The following is a 14,593-nucleotide window of genomic DNA, read 5'->3' on the forward strand; positions in this document are numbered from 1 at the left end:
GACAACATGGGTTTGAACTGCACGGGTCCACCTGTATAAAAATATTTTTCGACAGTAAATGTTACAGGACTACATGGTTCCCAATTGGTTGGATCTGCAGATTTGGAAGAACCATGGATACAGAGGACCAACGATAAATCACAGAGAGGTCCATAGTACTGGAATGGATTTTTCTGTACAGCACTACAGTCCCTATAAAAATTGATTTGGGTTATGACTAACAGGATCCTCCAATATTTGACACTAAATATAAAGCCTGGCTATGTATATTTGCTCCAGAACACAAAGGAAAAATAAAGGTTGACCAAATAAAGAAATGCTTGACTTTAATGTCATTTCATAGTTTACCATGTAATTAAGATTATAATCTTTTGGAGTACCCCTGTTTCCTTCTTACCTTTCCTTATTCCTTACCTTTCCTTATTCCTTATTCCTTATTACCTATTCCTTATTCCTTACCTCTTTCCTTATTACCTTAAGGTAATAAATGTTTAAGGTGAACAAATTCAATAAATTGTAAATACTTTACAAACATCGTAGCTTAGATATTCTATCGTAGTAGGCAGACAAGGTACTTTATTAACTGGTATAAGATGATGCCTTTAGAAAGTGCAGGCTCTGGGTTTCTGCCGGTGAAATCCGCAGAGCAACATTTAAATAAACAAATAAATAGAAAAAAGAAAAAAGTGCAGTAAGAGAACGTTAGAACTATCCCTGTAAAACAAGCAAGTTCATACTGCAATTCATACCACGTCAACTGAGTAATATAAAAACAAAGGAAAGATACTCATTCATTGTAAAATACAGGAAAAAGTGAATATGAAAAGTTATGGCAAAGGTAAAGGCTTAATTTCCCTATATTTTTTATCTATTCTAATTAATTTAGATTATGTCAACCTTATAAAGAATTTGTTCATACTCATTGTGGGTAAGAGAAAAAACCCAAAGCCAATTCCTCCATAATTCAATTGTAAACTGTTTATTTTTTTTTTAATTACAGGAGGAAAACTCAACAATAATAATTTAAAAAGGCAATTGTAGCCAAATTTTTCTACCTAATCAAAACTGGTTTGGCCCAGTTTTTCAATAGTATGAGTCATGAAAATCAAGGTTGTACCTCATACAAAAACATTTTAAAATCCAGCTCAAATCTAAGTGTGGAGATTAAACTTCCCAAACCCCGAACACTGAAGCGAAACCACTCTCCTCACATGCACTTAATATTAATGTGTCCTATATATATGCATGCAGACTTATACACTTATGTAGAGAACACACATATATTTACTTTCCAATAAACTACGTCACATCAAGTCAAATCTAAGACTTGACCTATAAGCCAAAAATTTTTAATTTTTTAAAATATTTTACTACTTAAAATGTTTTTACATGACAGCTAAGACTGTCTACCTTTTAGCAAATAGTTGTGAATGTTTCAAATGTTTATCTTGTTTTATTCTCTAAGTGACAAGGGACTTTGTCCACATTGTTCTAGGTGTAGGACTGAAAGCAGGTCTCATCACCCACGTCCAACTCCAGTCAATGAGGACTGGACCACGTTCAGCTTGGGGAGGTAAGGCAGAGTCCCTCTCTGACCAGCAGCAACTGCCAGGAGCACAGAACAGAGCAGCAGGGCCACGTGCTTGCCAACCACATCCAGGGAATACACGTTTCTAGCAGTGTTTCTACTACACCTCCTTAACAGTACAATGTGTTGAAAAGCAGCACTGGAAGAGGAGGACACTCTCATGTGCCCACGCAGAAACACTCACCAGGCGCCTCGCAGTGGTACACCTCTGGCCGGCTGTCCCCACGGCTGCAAAGAGAGCTGAGGGAACGACTAAGCTGAGGTCCGAATCCTCAAAAGCTTAGGGAAGCAGAAACACATCCATCAGTGTTGTGAGGTAGGCAGACAAGGTACTTTACTAACTGGTATAAGATGATGCCTTTAGAAAGTGTAGTGAGAGAACGCCAGAACTATCCTTGTAAAATAAGCAAGTTCATACCGCAGAGGCAACTTTTCTCCCAAAGAAAATGATATGAGAAGAGAGCAATGAGCTCCCCCTCCTCTGACCTCTTCATCTTTCACCTCTCTGAAGTTTCTGGTGCTGACTAAGCCTTCTCTGCACCTTCATGTGGTCTCTTCTCTAAAAGCACCACTGTCTTTGTCAGTCTTACTTGCCTCCGGTCTCAACCCCACCACCCATTTAGATGGCAGCTTCCCTGGGCCCATAGAAGTCAGTGGGATCCTTCTGATTTATTACCGCCATCAAACCAAGCTCTCCAACAACCTCTGCACCCTCATCTGCATCAGTCCATTCCCTAAAATGCCTCTTGTTCTCCCCGCTACAGAAGCTTTTTCAAATGTCTCAAACCCCTCCAGCCCTTTAGTCCTGCTCCAGATGACTTCACCCTTTACTTCGAGGAATCTCAAAGTGATCACACTCAAGGCCCTTTCCTGCTTCCTCTGCATCTCTGAAGAGATCAGTGCAAAATCACTTTCAGACTGCTCTCTACTTTTGTCTATTCCTTCCTGCTCCTCTTCTGCCCTCCGAAGAAAAAACTAGCATAGTCCTTACAAGGTTACCCGTCCATCGATCCATTGTATTACTTATAATTCCTTCCTTTCTATCCCTTCCAGAAACTTACAGTCCCAATTCCCTCTTACATCTTCAATTTTCCCCTGTCCAGTCTAAGAGCATTCTCAGACTAGCATGATGGTTAAGAAGGTGGATTACACAACCAAACAGACCGAAGCTCTTATCCATCACCACCACTTTTTCATCGTGTTATTTTAACTTCTTAAGCCTCAGTTTCCTCATCCATAAAATGGGATAACATTATCTGGGGTACTAACGGACGATAGTAAGGAGTTTTAGGAAGACAGCTATGCTCTGGGGTCTGATTGCGAGGATACAAATGCTGGCTCTGTCACTCAGGCACATAATCATTTTAAGCCTCAGGGTGTAACCTTCAAATGAGATTAATAAAGGTATCTACCTCATGGGATTACTGTGGGGATTAAATGACATATTGCACATGAAAAAACTGAGCACAGTGCCTGACACATACCCACTGATCAATAAACGCTAACTATATTTTCTAATCAACTCTCTCTTTTACGAAATCAGAAGTTCATCCAAAACAAACCCCTCACCATATAATTTTTATATTTCTGGTGTACCCCACAAACACATAAGCACTTAAACATGATGATAATGATGGCAATATACAATTAGCAAGTTTTTAGCATAAAATTCATGATTCTATGAAGTCTCAACCAACTGATGTTCATTATATTATCCAGAAGTTAGGCTGGTAGACTATTTCCTTTTGTGTCAAACCAGTGAAAAAGAGAATTAAATAATCTCCAAGACTATAGGTAAATGATAAAATGCCTTAAGGAAGTGTTCCTTCCCAATGTAAAAGCACTCAGTACCCCACTGAAGACGAACTAATGTTTTTGGAAACAGCAGGTCACATAGTTACTTACTTATTTATTCTAGAGAAACATGTGGCCAGTTTTCAAAAAACAGAAGGAAAACAAGAAACAATGACACATTAGAAACTCTCATACACAGATTCTAAGCCCCAGGTAACATTTTCCAAACATGAACGCCTTTCCCTCCTAGTTATTTCCGCCTGCAAACCATGTGTCCTGTCTCACAAGGAAAGTTCCTAAGCATGGGACACACAACATAAAAGGGATGAGTTCTTACACAAGTTCTATACATTCAGGATGGCTACTGAAGATATTCTAAACAGAAATCACGCAAACAAAGAAGAAAAGGCAGCCTTACCTATAATTGCATTGTTTCCTCCAAGTTCTAATAAACTTCTCCCTTTAAAATATATAAACACAAATTAATTCCTATTTCATTGTTTAATGCACACAGCTACACGGCCTCAAATCATAGCCTATCCCAATTGTTTTAATTTATTTTCTGATTTAAAACATAGCATGACAATAAATAAACTGTAACTCTTAAAAATTTTTCAAGGGAAAAAAAAAGCATGAGCATCGCATCAATGTCTAGATTCCTGATTTTAATAATTGTATCATGGTTATATGATCGAATGTCCTTGTTCTTAGGAAACACACAAAACACATTTAGTGGTAAAGGAATACAATGTCTTCAATTTTCTCAAAAGGTTCAAAAATATGCTCTCACAATATATATGTTTGTGTGTGTGTGTGTGTGTGTGTGTGTGTGTGCATGCTGGTAGAGAGAAAGTGATTTTAAAAATGGTACAATTGGTAAAACTCATTAAAGGGAACATGGGAATTCCTTGAGTTAGTCTTGGAATTTCTCTAAGTTTAAAATTATATCCCCCAAAACTCCAGTTAGTATAAAATGGTGCAGTCACTTTGGAAAATTGTATGACAATTTCCCAACACAGTATAACCATAAGATCTGACAATTCCATCTGTACCTTCCATATCCTTCCAATTCTCTATGTGCTCCCTAACCATGTTCAAAACCACCAACCCCCTCCAGGAAAAGCACCTACAACTTAAGACAGGCAGATGCATCATTTAAAAATTGTAATCCTACTAATGGTACTACTTATAAGAGAACTACAAACTACCGCTTTGAGTTAAAAGGAGGCATAGGGAGGAGGACAGTATCTTCTAGTGGGAGAAGTAGGATTAACGATCTTAAGCACCACTGCACATACTTACTGGACATTTGTTTATCTTTGAAGAAATCATCTAATCAAATGCTTGCCCATTTTTTAATTGGGTTGTCTTTTATATTACTGAATTGTAACAATTCTTTATATATTCTAGACATAAATCCCTTATCAGATAAAGGATTTCTAAATATTTTCTCCCATTCTATAGGTTGTTCTTTTCACTTTTTTTTTTTTTGGGGGGGGGGGTACGCGGGCCTCTCACCGCTGTGGCCCCTCCCGCCGCGGAGCACAGGCTCCCGACGCGCAGGCCCAGCGGCCATGGCTCACGGGCCCAGCCGCTCTGTGGCATGTAGGATCCTCCCAGACCGGGGCATGAACCTGCGTCCCCTGCATCGGCAGGCGGACTCTCAACCACTGCGCCACCAGGGAAGCCCTCTTTTCATTTTTTTGATGGTGTGCCCTTTTTAAGTTTTTTTTTTTTTTTAATGTGGACCATTTTTAAAGTCTTTATTGAATTTGTTACAATATTGCTTCTGTTTTATGTTTTGGTTTTTTGGCTGCGACGCATGTGGGATCTCAGCTCCCCGACCAGGGATCAAACCCGTGCCCCCTGCATTGGAAGGCGAAGTCTCAACCGCTGGACCGCCAGCAAAGTCCTGATCTTTTGAAACAGAAAAGTTTTTAATTTTGATGAAGTCTAATTTATCTATTCTTTCTTTTGTTGCTTCTGCTTTAGGTGTCATATCTAAGAAACCACTGCCTAACCCAAGGTCACAAAGACCTATTCCTATGTTTCCTTCAAGCATTTTATAGTTCTAGCTCTCACCTTTAGGTCTTTGATAGATTTTAAATTAATTTTTGTGTATAGGGGTAGGTTGGGGTCCCACTTCATACATACCTTATGGTTATCTAGTTGTCCCAGCACTATTTGTTGAAGACTATTTTCCTCATTGAAATGTATTGGCATCCTGGACCATAAGTGTAAGCGTGCATTTCTGGGCTCTCAATCTATTCCATTGATTTTTCTATCTTTATGCCAGGACACAGTCTGGATTACTATACTTCTGTAATAAATTCTGAAATTGGGAAGTGTGAGTCCTCTGACTTTGTTCTTTCCAAGATTGTTTTGGCTATTTGGGGTCCCTTGCATTTCATATGAACTTTAGAATCAGCTCGTCATTTCTACAAAGAAGCCAAGTGACATTTTCAAAGGGATTGCATTCAATCTGCAAATCACTTGGACAGTACTGATCTTGGGCAGTAATAATATTAAATTGTTTCCAAACAGTGAAAATGGGAGGTATTTACATTTATTTAGGTCTTTTAAAATTTCTTTCAATGATGCTTTGTGGTACTCTGTGTGAAAGACTTATACTTCTTTTGTTAAATTTATTCCTAAGAATTTTATTCTTTCTGATGCTACTGTAAATGAAAGTTTTATGAATTTCATTTTCAGATTGCTCGTTGTTAATGTATAGAAATACAACTGATTTTTGTATCCTGCAACCTTGCCAACCATGTTTATTAGCTCTAATAGTTTGTAAACTTCCTTTATAAAAGCAATGCCCATATAGCAAAATAGCTGACAGATTAACTATTCGAATCTCACCTTATGCTAGGGTTAGTCTAAATCAGCAAAATAGGCAAAAATTGACCATAAATGTGATCCTAGAAAACCTCTTTAATGAGCCATAAAGTAGAGATACAAAGCTATGTCTTACAGCCCTTTTCAGTCATATATGCATGAAACAGAAATGAGAGAAAAACAGATGTAAGTCTTCTACACAACATTCATTCTAGGTCCTGTACTCTCACTGGTCCTGTTTAAATGTCAGTTTTCTTTTTTATTTGCCGAACCAGTCTGATAGAAATTGATAAGTACATTTGATATGATTCTACTATGGTCATTTAGGGAGGGAATGACATCCTTTTCCAAATTATGCTATTAAATCTGCTATCTCCCTGATATTAAGCCACTATTAACTGTACCCTTCCTTTCACTTGGACATTCAAATAAACACAGCTGGTGCCTCCATGGAAAGAGACAAGGAAAAAAACCCAACCTTTATTTCATATCCATACATGAGGGAATTAAAAGCTCGATATAAAGCCAACACTTACCAAACCTCTCCTGCACCATAAGAGCCACTTGTTTTCCCACCCGAGTGCTCCCAGTGAAGGACAGCAGGTTCATTCGCTCATCTTTGGCCATGGCTGTGCTGCAAGGGGAAGAGACACGGTCACCCAAGCAGAGAAACCCAGCAATGGTGGCACTCGACGGTGCCAAGCCAGAAAACTCTGAAACCCCTGTCACGGAAAGACGTCAGTGAAAGACACAAGGATCGAAGCAGAAACTAACACACCATTGTAAAGCAATTATACTCCAATAAAGATGTTAAAAAAAAAAAAAGACACAAGGATCTATCCCAAGGGAGCAAGGGAAGGTCTTCATGAAAATGATTTTCACAAGGAGAACCATAGAGCAGAACAGACTAACCCGTTCTGGGAGCTCTCCATAAACAGAAATCACAAGGATGTTGCTAAGGAAGATATTCCTTCTTGTACTGATGGGTGACTGGACAATACAACCGTAGCAGTTCCTTGACGAGCATCCCAGTTATTTTGCAGTCTCTTAAAACTGATTCCTTTAAGAACTAAAAGTTTAGGGACTTCCCCGGTGGTCCAGGAGTAAAGAAGCCGCCTTCCAATGCAGGGGATGTATGTGGGTTCAATCCTTGGTTGGGGAACTAAGATCCCACATGCCGCGGGGCAACTAAGCCCACGTGCCACAACTACTAAGCTCATGTGCCTCAACGAGAGAGCCCATGTGCCACAACTACGGAGCCCACACGCTACAACTAGAGAGAGAACACTGCACGCCACAACTAGAGAGAATCCATGTGCCGCGATGAACAGCCTGCATGCCGTTACGAAGACCCAATGCGGCCAAAGATAAAAAATAAATTTTTAAAAAATATGCAAAAAAAGAAGACAATTTTAAAGACTGTAGGGAAATATCCTAAGTATCCTTCTTGGAAGCTGACTCAGAAAGGCTGTGCTATTTCCAGTTTCTAAGGAATGCAGACCAGACACTACTGATCTGAACCTTCTTGCTCATAGTGCAGGGTTTCAAAGGGCTTGGTGTGGGCCAAGCAAGGTAGCCACAGCATCAGACCAATGCAGGGCTGGAACTGTGTGATCAGACAGTGCATGTGGGCTTCCCAGGTCAGCCCAGCACATGTGAGCACTGACACTCAAGGGGGTTGCTGTGTAAAGCCCTTCTGCACACATTATTATTATTATCTGAGCTATTCCAAGGCCAACGTGAAGGACTGCATGCCCAAAGTACAAGAAAAGAGTGGGTCAAAGGATAGACTATTTGTTTTAAATGACAATTTAGATAACACTTCACTATGCACTCTTTATGTGGGAGTTGTATTTTCTAAATAAAATTTTCTCACTTACCTAAAAAAAAGGAGTCATGTATTACAACTTTTTGAGACTGCCCATGAAGTACAATAGTGTGGTCAAAGTGCTAGAGGGGGACTAACACGTTCATCACACCTGTAAGGGTTCTAAGACCTGACTCCTATGAAACGCCATCTAATCAAAGTCAAGGCTACTAGAACCAGCTTCACCATGGTTCAGAGACAGTACAGTCCGTTCCAGCTGAAAAGATGCTATAACATTCTGCCAAGTGAAAGCAGCCGGATATAAAGGCCACATGATTCCATTTACCTGAAGCACCCCAAAGAGGCAAACCAACAGGCGTGAAGTCGATGAGGGGCTGCCAGGGGAAGGGGAGGGGGAAATGACTGCTAATGGGTACCAGGTCCCTTTGGGGGTAACAAAAATGTCTGGAATGAGGTAATGGGGATGGTTGCACAACACTGTGACTTACTATTCTAAAAACCACTGAATTGTACATTTTTAAGGAGAGAACTTTATGGTATGTGAATTACATGATGATTTTTAAAAAACAATAAATTAGAAGCTGTGTCTCCAGGGTTCCCTTTTTTGGTCAGCTGAAGAACCCAGAGAAGACGCTAGGTCCTTGGTGGGGAGTGAGAAACCAGAGCACAATTCCACAGCTTTGCTTTGTAAGTGAGCACGTTGATAAATCAAGCGTTAGGAAGCCATGGGCTGCACAGTGGTACGGCAGGGTGTTATTTTAGGATATAAACACCTTACAGTAGTAGCTCTGGGCAATGAAAAAGACAGTTCTCACTCATCCTCCAACAGACGCTACACAGTAATGAAGTAAAGCCCAATGAGATCCGTAACAATAATGATTCCAAAAAACCACTCACCTCCTGAGCTATACCGAGTTTCGAAATTCTAGTAAAGATGATTCTAGTTGATCAACCCAAGCCCTTCAGCAGAAAGACACTCCGGGCCTACTATTGACCTACCCAATATCCGCTCCACCACAAGTCAAGGAACAAATCGCACCAGGCAGCTTGTTGTCCTCCAGAACCTTGGCTATTATCCTAGGGGAAAAAAGCAATTACTAAGGAAGGGAGTGATTTAATTTCTTACCATTTTTTGAAAAATGACAATAAATTCCAACTACATGACTACTTTCTTTTTTCAACTTTCTCTCCCATCCCTCAAATATCTAGGCCTAGATTTCTCCTCACATACTACAAATGAGGTTTTCAAACACTTAAAAAGCAGGACTCTTGGGCTTCCCTGGTGGCGCAGTGGTTGGGAGTCCGCCTGCCGATGCATGGGACACGGGTTCGTGCCCCAGTCCGGGAAGATCCCACATGCCGCGGAGCGGCTGGGCCCGTGAGCCATGGTCGCTGAGCCTGCGCATCCGGAGCCTGTGCTCCGCAACGGGAGAGGCCACAACAGTGAGAGGCCCGCGTACCGCAAAAAAAAAAAAAGAAGACATGCAAAATAAACAAAACACCTAAAGCACTGGTCAGGAAGTTCAAGTGACCACTGTTCTCAAGTATTTTCTGCCAAACTATGAAGACATATCTGGTTCAAGATGGTAGCCTGATTGCAGGGCTTGTTTTGGCTTCTCACCACAAATCCACTAAAATGATGTTAAAGAAATAAAAAGGGAAATATGGAATAAAACCCACAAAGATGAAGAAAATGAAAGATAGCTCCCATTAGCAAATGAGAGGTTTTGACGCATCTCTCCCAAGCAGAGCCAGCCAAATAAGTGGTAAAGGGTGAAAAGGGAAAGAGGTTCACCAAATCTAGACAGCATGCTGAGAAGACAGAGCAGAAGGCACTGGACCTGCCTGCAGAACCCCAGAGAAGTTCAGGACTAGTTTCCACTGGCTTCGCGCCAACCTCTTAGTCAGGAAATTGTGCCCTCCAGGCTAAAGTAAGGTGGACAAGCACAGCTTTTTCTCAATTAGTCTGCTTACAACTTAGGCTGTTAGAGTCAAAATGAGAAACACAGTTCAATGCTACTTAAATCTGATTTTAAGTTGTAAAAAATGGCTCCAGTAATTCTGATTTCTCTGGAACAGGGTTCTTTCACTGATTTTGAGCTTCCTGAGGAGCATGGGCCTAAAGAGAGCAAAAGTTCTTTCGATCAATCATCCCAAGCTACTGGCTACTTTCTAATTTGCTTAACTTAAATTTCAAAAGGATCCAAATTCTGTACCCACTTCCATAAAAAAGATATCATTGTCATACCTAAGTAAATTCTCCAATTGTCCCCAAAAATGTCCTTTACAGCAGTTTTCTTTCCTCCACCCAATCAAGGACCACATACTGCAGTTGTCATGTCTGAGAGCAGGTGTCAGGCTGTACAATTCTCTCCAGGGACTCAGGGTGTATCTACTATCTGTACAAGTAGCTGACTGCTCCTGAAGGGCAGGTATTTTGCTTTGGCCTGTGGGTAAAGGTTAACCAAAACCTCTTCCCCTAATGCATGAGAATCTGACCTTGGGTTAACTCTTTAGTTTTGCTCCTCAAGTTACCTGATAAATGCCAGAGTATCAACAATGCTACCTAGACAATATGGCTCATGGTAAAGATGACCCCTGACTGGTCAACTCAATCTAAACTGGAATAACGACCTGAGAACTACAACTGGAAACCTCATGCTTTTGCCCTTCTCTGAGCGCAGTGACTCCTATAACTGTATGTCCCTGGTGGGTGGTTGAAAGCCACGTGGATAGAATTGTTACAAGACATTTTAGCTCATGTGGGGCATTAGGCTTTTAAGCCAGGGCAACCTCCACACCTGTCCAGTATAGATCTCACCTCCTTTGCCCTGAATAAACTGCTACAAAGACACTGAATCAAGAGGAATACCTGATGCTATCCTCCTAGCAAACTATGTTCCTGTCCTATATCCTTCTGAACATATAGAGGTACAATATGTGGTCATTTTATGAGTCTGAATATTAGCTGAATTTTAAAAAATTCCCAGTGGACGTTGCAGCACCCTTGGTTAATTCCAGCACAATTTAGCATCATTTTACTTATTGTCTTACATTACAAAATCAGATAATATTCTCAATTACCTAAAAAAAATCATCCATGTTCCTATGAACACTTCAAACCCTTCAAAGGTTTAATAAAGCAAATATTTAAAAGCACAAGGCAAAAATAACTTAGAACTAATATCAAAATTAATAATAATTTAACCAGCTACTAATAACAATTGGCAAGTCAGTTCACTATGTCTACATTAATTTTTTTTTTTGAGGATTTTTTTTTTTTTTTTTTTGCGGTACGCGGGCCTCTCACTGTTGTGGCCTCTCCCATTGCGGAGCACAGGCTCTGGACGTGCAGGCTCAGCGGCCATGGCTCACGGGCCCAGCCGCTCCGCGGCATGTGGGATCTTCCTGGACCGGGGCACGAACCCGTGTCCCCTGCACTGGCAGGCGGACTCTCAACCACTGCGCCACCAGGGAAGCCCAAGGATTATTTTTAAAAATTGCCTGGGGAATCTCATCATTTTTATGTGCTTTGTATGTCAGTGTTCTTAATATTTAATTTGAACAACATTGCCTTGAAAGATATTGTTTTCTCAATATCACATATTCCTTTCAAGTAAACACTTAATACACGCTACTCTTTTTTTAGCCGACTTTTCACTTCCTAAGCCAGTGTTCCTAAAATGACCTTCCAACATTAAGGACCCTCTTATGTATAGAATCCATCACAAACTCTCTACCAGCAATTCTTTAAATCAGAGAATGTAGACCACACAAACGATGGAACATCAAGGGCCCACCGTCACCCTACATGGGAAGGCACTCTCTTCTATACATTCTCTAAATTCTGGAATGATAAATTAGTAACACTGATTTTATGACCTAATCAGAGTTGTCATGTTTCCAAATAGGAATAAATAAAACAGTAATTTTTTTAACCGAAAGAAGAATCAGTGGAATAATATAATAATCCTTTCTTTCTGCTTTGCTAACTGTCTATTAAACAAAAGCAGTAAAAGTATCAGGTGAGTAGAAATCAAGACCATTAACATGCTGAATAGTTGTAGCATAAAGCCCCTAAATTGCAAGGCTATTTCCTCTCTACTGGATTTGTTTTTATTTTGCAAGTGACAAAAAAAAAATGTTTTAAGAGTTCAAGTTCAGGCTTCCCTGGTGGCACAGTGGTTGAGAGTCCGCCTGCCGATGCAGGGGACACGGGTTCGTGCCCCGGTCCGGGAAGATCCCACATGCCGCAGAGCGGCTGGGCCCGTGAGCCATGGACGCTGGGCCTGTGCATCCGGAGCCTGTGCTCCGTAGCGGGAGAGGCCACAACAGTGAGAGGCCCATGTACCGCAAAAAAAAAAAAAAAAAAAAAGAGTTCAAGTTCAACATTTATATCAGTATCTGGCATGTTTCCCAAGACTTAAATGTATGGCTCTGAAAAAGCTCTGTAAACGGCCTAACGATACAAAAATGTTATTACAACCAAAGAAGAAAGAGTTTATCCAAACTCCATGCTAAAATAAATATGACACTTTCATGTCATATTAAAAATTCAGTGCCTATCAATCACCCTTTTAAGATTCTTCCATACCCAGAAAGAATACAGTCATACATACTTACTTTGTGACAGCTACACTAATGAGGGAAGTTGTTGGAGCTCCTTTCCTTATAAGGGTAAAAAAACAAAACAAAAAAAAGGCAGTTTAATTTGGTGGAAATCATAAATACCTTTTATTTTCAAGCAGAAGTCTTTGTGAGAAAAAGTTCTCTCCAATTAAGCAACTAAGCCTAGTAACTAAAAGAGAAATCTATCCTTCAGCTTGGTGCCTCTGGGACCTAAAGAACTATAAAACTTTTATAAATAGAAAAATGGCACCAAGCAATTCTGGACCTGCCTGCTGCACTGATCACAGGAACTGTTACATTAACCTCTGCCAATTAAGGAAACTGAGTAAAACAGAAAATCAATCAACATGAACTTCCATTGGAAGGCTCAGAGGGCTGAGGAAGACTATACACCTAGCCTTTGGTAACATGGTGCCAGATCATTAATCCTCCCAACTATGCCCTTGCTTTCATAGTCTTTGAATACCTTCAACTGAAAACAACACTAAGATCAGTACATATTAGCGGGACAGACAGAAAAGGAGCAAAGACAATCCTCCTGGTTTTCCCATCTAAGTTCCTCCATTGAACAGGAAAGCTAAAAACAAGCAACCGTTTTGTCATCTATAAATACTGACATTGTCCCAGCTAATTTTTACTATCACATATTTTATAGCGATGTAACATTTAATGCATCAATGGGAATATGGCCAAGTGCCTCAGAATCACTTGGGAATTCACCATCAAATTTTACTGAGTTAAAAAAAAGAATCGAATTTTTAAAAGAAGGTTGTGACGTATCACAAGTTATTTTTTTCCCTCCTATTTGTTCACTTAGTTTTCTGTTTGTTAGTATAGTATAATAAAGACTATCTGGTTTTCACTCCCAGTTTTCTGGCATACCCTGTTATCAACACCCCTTGGAATTTCCCGAGTGAGAGAAGTCTTTGTTATGCTAATTAGGTGACTAGTGGGCCCGCCCCCAAGATAGCGTCAGGATGGGTGCTGGTCATTGTTCACCAGAAAGATCAACCATGGGGAGGGGAGGAGGGATGAAGACTAAAGTCCAATCACTTGTACAATGATTTACTCAGTCATGCCAACGTACTAAAACCCCCATAAAAATTCTGGACTCCAAAGCTCAGTGGAGCCTCCTGGTTGGGAAGGTGACGTGTCCTCCCCTCACAGGGAGAGAGCAGGGAAGCTCTGAGTCTAGGACCCTTCTAGACCATGCCCTATATGTATCCTTTAAAATAAAACTGCAATCATTAAATATTGTGCTCTCTTGAGTTTTGTAGGCCATTCTAATGTATTACTGAAACCAATGGTTCACAGGAACCTCCAGATTTGTAGATGGCTGGTCAGAACTACAGATGTCCCGGGGACTGGTAACATCTGCAGCTTGCATCTTAAGTAGGGGCAGTATTGTGGAAGACTGAGCCCTTAAACAGGTGGAGCCTGACACTGAGTACAGATAGTGTCAGAATTGAATTACAGTACACCTGCTTGGGGTGGAAATAACTGGAAGGAACAGGGGACAAGGCTGTGTCAAAAAAAAGGAGGTCAAAAAAAATAAATTTTACCAATGGTAAAATTTGTAATAATTAAAAATCAGCATTTCACAACTACCAGGTGTGACTTAGCTATGTTACTTGAAAGAGTAGTAGAAAACATTTCAATACATTTGCAATACTTTCAGTAGTACTTGAAAATAGCTAATTTTACTATCTAACTACTGGATAAGAAAATGAGCCGTTCTTACCAAAGGCAGGCATTCCCACAGATCATGGCGATGGCGTTGTTCCAGCCATACACCGCCACAGGGAAGTTGAACGCAGTTATGATTCCAACCAGGCCTACAGGATTCCACTGTTCAATGAGCGCATGGCCAGGTCCTGAGGAGAGGGAAAGCATGCAACATGCTTAAGCATGTT

At 40.4% G+C, this 14,593-nt stretch overlaps 1 protein-coding gene across 1 annotated transcript in view; it reads right to left on the minus strand.

Moving 5' to 3' along the window:
• Positions 1-14,593, minus strand: part of ALDH7A1 (aldehyde dehydrogenase 7 family member A1) — a 37,140-nt gene that overhangs the window by 10,838 nt on the left and 11,709 nt on the right. The window contains exons 6-11 of the mRNA XM_060143496.1: positions 14,422-14,554; positions 12,675-12,719; positions 9,051-9,128; positions 6,760-6,857; positions 3,801-3,842; positions 1,773-1,867 (exon numbers count right to left, since the gene is read on the minus strand). Of these exons, the coding sequence (XP_059999479.1) occupies positions 1,773-1,867; positions 3,801-3,842; positions 6,760-6,857; positions 9,051-9,128; positions 12,675-12,719; positions 14,422-14,554 (491 nt within the window). The remainder of the gene's footprint in view (positions 1-1,772; positions 1,868-3,800; positions 3,843-6,759; positions 6,858-9,050; positions 9,129-12,674; positions 12,720-14,421; positions 14,555-14,593) is intronic.

The sequence above is a fragment of the Lagenorhynchus albirostris genome, chromosome 3 (genome assembly GCF_949774975.1).
Source record: "Lagenorhynchus albirostris chromosome 3, mLagAlb1.1, whole genome shotgun sequence".
Taxonomy (NCBI): domain Eukaryota; kingdom Metazoa; phylum Chordata; class Mammalia; order Artiodactyla; family Delphinidae; genus Lagenorhynchus; species Lagenorhynchus albirostris.